General features: G+C 36.7%; 1 protein-coding gene across 4 annotated transcripts in view; it reads right to left on the reverse strand.

The window, feature by feature from the left end:
- MAGI1 (membrane associated guanylate kinase, WW and PDZ domain containing 1) overlaps nucleotides 1-9,895 on the reverse strand; it is a 240,122-nt gene that overhangs the window by 82,598 nt on the left and 147,629 nt on the right. For all 4 annotated transcript variants that reach the window (XM_008578690.1, XM_008578692.1, XM_008578691.1 and 1 more), the window contains exons 5-6: nucleotides 9,097-9,179; nucleotides 4,698-4,733 (exon numbers count right to left, since the gene is read on the reverse strand). In XM_008578690.1, coding sequence (XP_008576912.1) covers nucleotides 4,698-4,733; nucleotides 9,097-9,179 — 119 coding nt within the window. The remainder of the gene's footprint in view (nucleotides 1-4,697; nucleotides 4,734-9,096; nucleotides 9,180-9,895) is intronic.

Below are 9,895 nucleotides of genomic sequence, written 5' to 3' on the forward strand. Positions count from 1 at the left end.
CCACAAACAGTTCCCAACCGAGATAGAGACATGCGCGTGCACATGAACACACACGGACTAATTACTCAAAGTTGATGTTTTGTTCAGATTTGGCGGCACATCAAGAGATATTAATTTCATGGTTTTTACTTCACACGTTACTTGTTTGCAAACAAAGAGACAGGTTTTCCCCCTTTCCTTCTAATTAAAAAAAAAAAAAAAAAAAAAACCACTTAGCAGGTTTTAAAGAAGTCTTTGAATTCCAGCAGGAAGAAACTACTAAAATGCAAGACAGGTCCAATTTGCAGATGTTGATACAACTTGGCATTTTTATATACCAAGTCTTGCGGACTGATGCAAATCAAATGCCTGGGAAATAGTTTCCGCTTACAAAGCTGGAAATTACCATTTAAATGAAAATGAACCAGGAAAATATCTCCAAAGAATTAGGAAATCAAAGATTTAAAAAATGCAAATTGGTGCACAGTCACACATTTATATGGGGCAGGAGAGTGGTTAAGTATGAGGGGACCACATTATGTTTAATTGAACCAAACCTCTTTTCAAAATCTGCAACCTTAAATATTTGGCCTGATTATCTTTAGATAAAATAGGGGAAATGTTAAGCATTCAGTTCACTCAATTATTAACTTGACAAACATTTATTGAGTGCCTACTGTTTGCCAGAAGGTGTGTTGGGCACCAGGGACACAAAGATAAATACAAGTACACCATCTTCGTAGAAAATTGAACTACATGGTACATACTTTGTTGGCGGTTCCAGGCGGGTACAAGAAAAGAAGCCACTCCTGACTTTTGTCCTGTTGCCTAGTCAATAACTTAATGTTCTAGCCTTGAGAAATGAGGTCAATTGGCATTTCTGTACATTTATAAATGTAACACATCTTCTGGAACAGATTAGCGAACTCCAGCAGTTTTCCAGATTTCCAAGTTAAAAACTCATTTTAAATTGAAAGGATAGATTTCTCACTTCCAATGTGGTGATTAACTTAATAATAGGAATTAGTCTCAATGCTTAAAATAGAAATGGGTCATCGATTTTAAAAAGGAATTTGTTTGTCCTAGAATGTGCCATTTGGTTCTAAAAAAAAAAACTGAAAACGGCAGAAAATATTTAAGCCCAGAAAGGTATTACATTATAATTTTTTTTCACTAAACACTCTGAAAACTCCTGAAGATTCCCCTTCCTATGTGTAACCACTGTCCGGGAGCAGCCGAGGCTGTATACCTGTTACAGAGATTTCAGGTGGATTTTCAGATCCAGATTGCTCTATCTTTTCCTTACCATGTGGCCTTGGCTAGTTACTTAACATCTCTGAACCGCATCTTTTTCCTGGGCTTACCTCAAAGGTCAACTGTGGATTAATGAGGATGCCTGTAAAACACTTAGCACCATGCCTGGCACACAGGAAGTGTTAACAAATGGCAGTTGTTCCAGGAAAGCACAAAATGAATAGGACCTATATGATGAATAGGACCTATAATAGGATTTATATGGCCTGCATTCTTGCTATTCCTGCACCTGAAAATCTTGTGCTGCACTATTTTGTCACCGCAGAAGCAAATACTGAGCAATCATATGCTCCAAGTTCTTTTCAAAAGAGATTTGTCAGTGTACAGATTGAAAATCATGTTCAAAATCAGAGATCAATTTCAAAACTGTGACTTCATCTTGGTTGGGAGGGGAAGTCATTTTATTATCTCTACCTCCCCTGGTGGGTTTCACCACACGAATACTCTGTAATTCCAAAAGAAGATTCTGCAGGTGCTTTTTGATTCTGGGGAGATGTGTGCAGACAATGTGATCAATTCTGCAAACCAAAAGTGCATAATGGAGCTACTGACCCAGTTCAAACAAGAGAGTTCAGAAATGACAACTCTATAATCAAATGATCTGTGTCCAATACTCAAGCCAGCCACCCACGCCTCTCAGAGGCAGATTATAGAGAGGGTTTCCTTGTCACATCTGGAATCTAATTGTTCACCAAAAACCTGACAGTTGCTATTGTTTGAAACCAGGACCCTCTTATTAAGAAAATAGGCAGGGAGCTGTCAATAGGATCCGGAGTGAACGCAACAGAAAACAGTGTTGTGTGTGCATGTGTACGTACACATGCTGCTCTTTATACAGTGGATATGTGCAGACGGAAACCAAGGGTCATAGCTCTACGTAGCCTACAACACCATATTTGGGCCATTTCTATAGCATATAACACATGCTGCTCTTGTTCCATGTTAAAGGAAAAAAGTACCATAAGGATGTATTGAAAAGTCCAATAAGAAGAAATTAGCTAATAAATAATAAAACTAGCAATAGTAACAACATGTGCTGATCACAGGGACAAATTTTAAAATACGCTCTCATTAAGTCTCCTCATGAGCACCATGGGAACTTCTCTTCCAGCCCCTCTTTACAGATAAGGAAAGGGATGCTAAAAGAAGGTAAGTAACTTGCTTAAGGACACAAAGCCAGTAAGCAGGGTAAGCCAGGAAGCCTGATCTGACTCCAGAAACAGCTCCACAACTGCATCAACCCATCTCCCAGAATTATAGCTATGACTACAAAAAGGGACACTGTGCAGCCATTAGAGCTAATTTTTTTAGAGTCTTTATAAGAAATTTTCCCTCAATATCACAGTTACATGGGGAAAAAAACACAGAAACTGCTTTCCTGAAAATTTCAACATTCAAACTTCCATAGAAGCAAATAAGTTTGTGTCCCTGTCCACAGCTGTTTTATCTCCACTGACCACCTTCAATGGCAGAGTAGTCACTCACACATATTCAAGTAGCAAGAGCAGTTGAAATTGGTTCAACAAACGATTAAGCCACTCACTTTGTGTATGAAAATCTATTCTATCTTTTTAAACTTCTTTAACTAACTTTACTGAATTGATATTCTCTTTTAGATAAAATTAGTTTCAAAGTGTTTTATTACATAGGGTCAACCTCAAGTCATTCCTACCACAATGATGAGTAGGACAACTTATTAAACATCTTTAAAAATAGATCCCTTAATAGTAACTGACCATTGTTGGCATATGCATCAATTACAACAGGATATGTTCCAAACATTAAGAAAAACAAAGTTAAATTTTATTATGTCATAACTCCATTTAAGCATGATTGTTATCTATGTAGCAAAAATTAATAAAACTGAGTGAAAGTAATTGTCTGTATTAAATACATTCATTGATGGAGTTTGGATGTGTTGTCCCCTCCAAAACTCATGTGGAAATTTGATCCCCAATGTGGCAGTGGTGGAAACTGATTGAGTCATGGGGGCAAATCACTTATGAATGGATTAATGCTCTCCCTGGGGGAGGGGGGATTAATGAGTGAGTTCTCACTCTATTAGTTCTGCGAGACCTGATTGTTTAAAGGACCCTGGCACCTCCTCTCTTTCTCTCTTGCTTCCTCTCACCAGGTGATCTGCTTGTACCCGCTGGCTGCCTGCCACTTTCCGCCATGAGTAGCAGCAGTCTGAGGCCCATGCCAGATGCAGCTGTCCCAGAATCATAAGCCAAGTAAACCTCTTTTCCTTATAAATTACCCAGTCTCAGGTATTTCTGTTATAGCAACACAAAACGGACTAAAATATTCATATTTTAGATTTTAAGACAATCTCAAAAATACCAGGCAGATTCAACAATCTTAAGACAGTTCTGTTCATACTGGTGTTAAATAACCTTCTACTTAAAAAAATAAAGATGGTCAATTTTCAATCAGCCAAGGCTTTCATTCGCAATTTAGTTGAAATTTGTGCTTTCCTATCTATCCTCAGTGGATACATCAGGTGGAATGCAAACTAATATTAATATTGTTCAAAATTGAATATAAAGCACTTAATCAGCCAAGGCTTTCATTCGCAATTTAGTTGAAATTTGTGCTTTCCTATCTATCCTCAGTGGATGCATCAGGTGGAATGCAAACTAATATTAATATTGTTCAAAATTGAATATAAAGCACTTAATTTATAGCAGGGAACATTACTCAATTCATTCCAACAGCAAAGAAAGAAAGAGTTTGGCATTATCTGCTAATGTAAATTACTCCTACACTATAATAGCTAGAGTAGTCAAGACTTGATTGACATTGATACATACACTCTCAGGGCACATATAAACACTACAACTGCTTCCCAATCCATTCACTATAATGACAAGGTCAATAACATGAGATCTGTGACTTAATAATGACATGGTCCTAAGACTTATTAACTATTCAATTAATCATTGGAATTATTTTATTCCAACTACTCCTATAACCATCTTTAGTCTTGTGAGTTTTTGTTTGTTTTATTTTGCTTTCCTGTATTACCCAAATAACCATCCACACTAAACAAATAAAGAAATGAGGCCAGACAGGTTACATGAAAGTTCTAAGGATATGCAAGCATCTCTTCAGTTTATTCCTAACCCTCAATTTACAAGAACTACCTATTGCCAATTTGCTAACTCTTGTTTCAATTTCAATTTGTGCAGACTTTTCCTTTGCAGACACATGTATTACAACTCTGTGTGGTATCTGCAGTCAGACACCCAGGTCATAAGACTGACCTTTCCTGGATAAGCTGGAATGAAAATCATAATTGGAGAAGTGTAAACTAAAGAAAGAGAGGAATTAAGCGATTCACTGGAGACAAAACCATGCAGGCAGGGCAAGTCATGCAGCACCAGCAGGCAGGGAGGATTTACCTAGTTCACTGTCCAGCTCCTCGGTGTGTACACCTTCTTCTCCAAAGGAATGGCAGGAATGAGACAGAAAAGAGAGAAAGAAAAATTCAGACACCAGCACCAAGAAGGAAACTCCCCTCAGAAAAATAGCAGCAAATATATCACTTTCTTTTGTCCTTACCTGCATTGTGGCTTATTTCACTGGCTTGGCTAGTAAACTTGTGACCTCAGTGTAAATCACAAAATGGTAAGAGCTGATATTGGCAAAATAATTATATGGCTCATTTCCTTGCATGTCAAAATAAGATTTCATTGGTTGTAAAAGATGACAAATACCTTTGCGGTTTCAGTGTTCTGAAGTGGGAAGTCACTCACTACAGACCTTATTTGGAGCAAACAAAGCTGTTAGACCTTTCCATATCAGTCCATTCAATCCTTCAATAATCCTCTAATCAGCAAGGCAATTACTCTCACAATTAAAGTATTACTTAACTTACAAATAATATCTCTGCTTGAAAACTGGAAGGTGAGGTCAAATTGAGAATGCAGATTGGATAATGAGCTATACTTCAATGTCATTCAAAAAGGAGCTGGAAAGATGAATTAAGTCATGACGATGTACATGAAGTAAGCGAGGCTTGAAGGCTGCCCTGAAGGAGCACTGGGAGGCAGAGTTTACTGATTTTGTGTTTATATGTACATAAGCTTTCTAAGTCAAATAGCTCATAAATATTAGAATGGAAATGTTCTCAATAATTTCAGTGAGCAAAACAAGTCAAAATCCTTTCCATCCTTGACCTCCTCTTGCTATCAGTAAAACACTTATTATTACTGAGAACACAGGACAGCACACAAAAATCATTTCATAATATAGTCTCCCCAGCTACAGAGCAGTTGGTTCCCCTTCCACTGTAAGCTCCATGAATACGGAGACCTCGTAAACCCTTAATTTAAAAACTATCCAATTGCCAGCAGTAAGTTTCGACTGGCACTGTTTCTCAACGGGAGCATCTGATTTACACAAAATGCCCATTTGGGTGTTATATAATGATGTCCGTGGAAGCATTTGTTCATTTATTCAGTAATCATTTATTGAGACTTACAATGTGCCAGTCACTGTGCTAGGTGACAGAGATACCAAAATGAGCACAACCAGACACATCTCCATCCTTTTAGAAGAGGAGGTAAGTCCAAAGCTCATATAAATAAAACTAAAATTAAAACTGTGATAAGTTCTCTTGAGTAAGATACATAATAGAATGACCTAATCATATCTGAGGACACAGTCATGAAAAAAGTCCCTGAGTTGTAATCTGAAGAACATGCAAAATTTAACAAAAAGACTTTGGGTGAAAAATGACTAGAATTTAAGCTCTATGAGAGCTGGGCTTTTTGTCTGTTGCATTGACTGAAATATCTGAAGTGGCTAGAATGCACTTGACATACAGAAGGTATTCAGTAACTAATTATGAAATGTAAGAGTAATCCAAGAAGAGAGAACTGCACATCTGTCACAGGGCAGGAACTCAATGCGGATGAGTGGGAGGAAGAGCAGAGAGCCAGAGAAGAGGGGCAAGAAGCTGGAGCTGAAACATGCAGGGCTTGGAGAAGCAGGCTAAGGACGCACGTGGACAAACACTGCATGATCTCACTCACATAGATTCTAAAGAAGCTGATCTCACAGAAGTCGAGAGTAGAACAGTGCCTACCAGAGGCTGGTGGGAGTCGGGGGTGAGGACAGGGAGAGATTGGTCAATGGGTACAAATTTACAGTTTGATAAGAGGAAAAAGATCTGGCGATCTATGGCACAGTACGGTGACTACGGTTAATAATATTGCATTGTATATTTCAAAATAGCTAGAAGAAAGGATTTTGAATGTTCTCACCACAAAGACATGATAAATGTATGAGGTAATGGATATGTTATTACCCTGATTTGACTATTACACAATGTATACATGTATTGAAATGTCACAAAGTACCCCACAAGCATGTACAATTATTATCTGTTAAAAACAAAATAAAAGAGAAAAAAAAGATTGTTCTAAGTGCAGTTGAAAAGGAGAGTGGGCAAGAGTCCATGTGGGAGACGAGTGTGGCCCAGCTAGAACAGTAGAGCTGGTGAAGAAAAGAATGAATGGACTCCAGAGATATTTAGAAAGCCAAGTGAATTCAGCTTGTTCATGGGTTAGACATGGGTGTGAAGAAAAGTGATAGATCAACGGGGACTCAAGTATGCATGAATTTACCCTCGATTGAGTAGCAAACACTTAGAGAGGATCAGATTTCAGGGGCAAAAATCATTAGTTTGTTTTAATCAGACAGAGTTTGAAGTCACTTTGAGACAGCCAGTTGGTGTTATCAACTAGGCAGATGAAAATACTGGCCTAGAGCTCAGAGGAAAGGTCGAAGGCTTCTAACTGAACAAGACACATAGCAGTGACAGAAAGAGTTATACACCAAAGACCAAAATCCCAAACTAAAGTTTCTCACTTTTTCCAAATAGGAAACAGAAAATATAAAGTCTTTACAATAATTAAGTATAATGTTACACTGTTACATCCCATGTGCATATGACCTACAGAGAGTCAAAGGAAATACAGAAACAGTTGTGATCAGTGACGTTTTCCTGCTTCATGTCATAATATAAACAATAACACAAAGCAGCTTTGTGTTAACTGGCAACAGAAAATGCAAACTTATACTTGTCATAATCTGGTTTTATATTTATACTGTTTGTGTGTACATGCAGAGAAATACATATAATTTCTACTAGAAATAGAAATAATAGGCATTTTAATGTTGATGGGATAATTACTAAATTAACTGCATTTAGTATGACTACATACTTGTTCCAAAGGAAATAACAATTAACATAAATGATAAGAATTCTAAGAATTAAAAATTACTAGATTTGGTAACAAAAACATTCACAAATTCTACTCAATACTTTTACTTCTCTAACAGATTTTCTCAGTAAAAGCTACCTCAGTCTTCTATCATCTATAAAATTATATTAACAGGCATTTTCATACATTCTCAGTATAAGTATAACAGATATTGACACTGAAGACCCTATGGTAATAAGAGTGCTTAAATTGCCTTCAAAATCATCAGCCCTCAAATAAAGACTAATTTTGCTCTGTGAGTTTTATGGTTGAATGTTTTATGTTCTGATCTTTGAAAACTGGTCACCTATGTATTATATATTAAACAGGACATTTGAATAATCAGGACAGTCCATTATCCCCTAAGCATGCAAAGTAACAGAGCTGACCACATCTGTTCTGTTCTTTCTTCAGGAATAAAACCAAGCAATCAAAATAAAGCAATGTCTCGGTCACACCTCCTAAGTCAGAAGAACTTGTATTTCCACTTGAAGTCACTCAGCTAAATATGAACACACAATTCCATGTTCATTTAAAGTAATCCGCAAGCCATGTATGATGGAAGAATTTTGGAGTACCAGGTTTCAACAGCATTATACTTTAAAATACTGACTTGCATTTTCAAATACACCCCATTTATACAAACAATTCTGCACTATCAGACAAATTAGTAAAGTTTGGTTATCTTCCAGCAAGTATGTATTCAGTAATTATACTACTAATTCAAATACCAGAACTGAATAACGAGTAGCAAACAAACCATTTCCCTTTTCTTCCGTCCACGTCAAAAAGTAATTTTGGTAGAACTTGGGATAGACTTCACAGTAGTGAGAAGGTACACACTTACTGTCTTGATATATTTTCTTCCTTTTTAGAGAAGTAATTAGAAACCCCGAATAAAGTTATTTTGTTGAAATAAATGTTTTCAACCAAAATTCTTACAAACAGCTAGTTCATTTCTGAGATTAATGCAGAGAGTGGCTCTAGGTGACATCTCAGCCTCTTTCTTGAAAGAATACACTTTTCAGGTACCTTGGGTGTACTTGAAGTTACAAAGAGATTCCCAAACATGTCAAGATCTGCTTCTCCTACTCCCAAGACTGGACAATAACAGTTATAAAATACGCTGAATTCAAGAAATGTTCCTGAGTTTTTCTAAGATTTTCATACCACAGAGTTAGGGGCCACTAAGTGACAGTGACTACAGCATCTTTGGTTTCTATATTTCTAGAGACTTCTTAAAGTCTTCTTCAAGTTCCAGAGAATCTATCTTCATTTGAGTAGTTTCTGACTGTGCTACAGTTCTAATTCTAATGTGTGCATCTGCCTTTATGTGTAAATAAATCATTCTTTTGAAACAATTCTACTGACTTTCCTTCTACTTTTGCAAACCACAGTGCATTTACTAGAAACTGGACTACCTTTTAAAAGTTCATCGTTAAAAACCAATTGACCTTGCTAAACTCTTTAAAATTTGTATATGTGAACAAGCCCCCAACTCACTTAATCCAAGACCTTTCTGGTCCCTTACCATCATCTTCACACTCTTCCAGAGGCTTTTGCTGCTTGTTCAGGCACCGAGGGTCTAACCAAGATGTTGTTTTTGTGTTATGGCTGCAATCCAGAAACAAAAACAAGAAATTTGTTTGAAAATGAAAAAAAGCAAAAAGCCCAATGACAGAATTATACACTCTTGAATATCTGTTTCCAAACAAAAGCAAAGATACTTTTCAACTGCAAACCCAAACCAGAAGAAAGCCTGAGTTTGGAATTATTAAAATACCGTGGGAAGGGTCTTAGGTAGGCTTTTTACCTAACTAAGATATAATCATTCAATTACTGAAAGCTTAAAATGTAATACCAATTTTATTCTTTGAAAGATAAGTTAGAAATGACACCTCTTGCCTATACTGTCTACCCTCGTCGTAGGCTTTTTACCTAACTAAGATATAATCATTCAATTACTGAAAGCTTAAAATGTAATACCTATTTTATTCTTTGAAAGGTAAGTTAGAAATGACACCTCTTGCCTATACTGTCTACCCTCGTCAAGACTTATTTTAGTCTTCACATTTGCCAAAGAGCAGACTCTAATTTATTTTAAATTTGTCTATGACTTAAATCTTGGATGCTGGAATTCACAAAGAAAGCTGCTATTTCACTCATTATATACATAAGAATTCTCATGACAGCGTGAAACTACCTCAATTCACACAAGTGGCTCCAAACTGCTAATACACATCATTAATCACAGTGTCCTAAATTATGCTTTAGACTTACTGAAGGCAACCCAAAATTATGTATCATAAATAGAACCTAGGCCAAGAAAA

The sequence above is a fragment of the Galeopterus variegatus genome, unplaced genomic scaffold (assembly GCF_000696425.1).
Source record: "Galeopterus variegatus unplaced genomic scaffold, G_variegatus-3.0.2 Scaffold1746, whole genome shotgun sequence".
Lineage (NCBI taxonomy): Eukaryota > Metazoa > Chordata > Mammalia > Dermoptera > Cynocephalidae > Galeopterus > Galeopterus variegatus.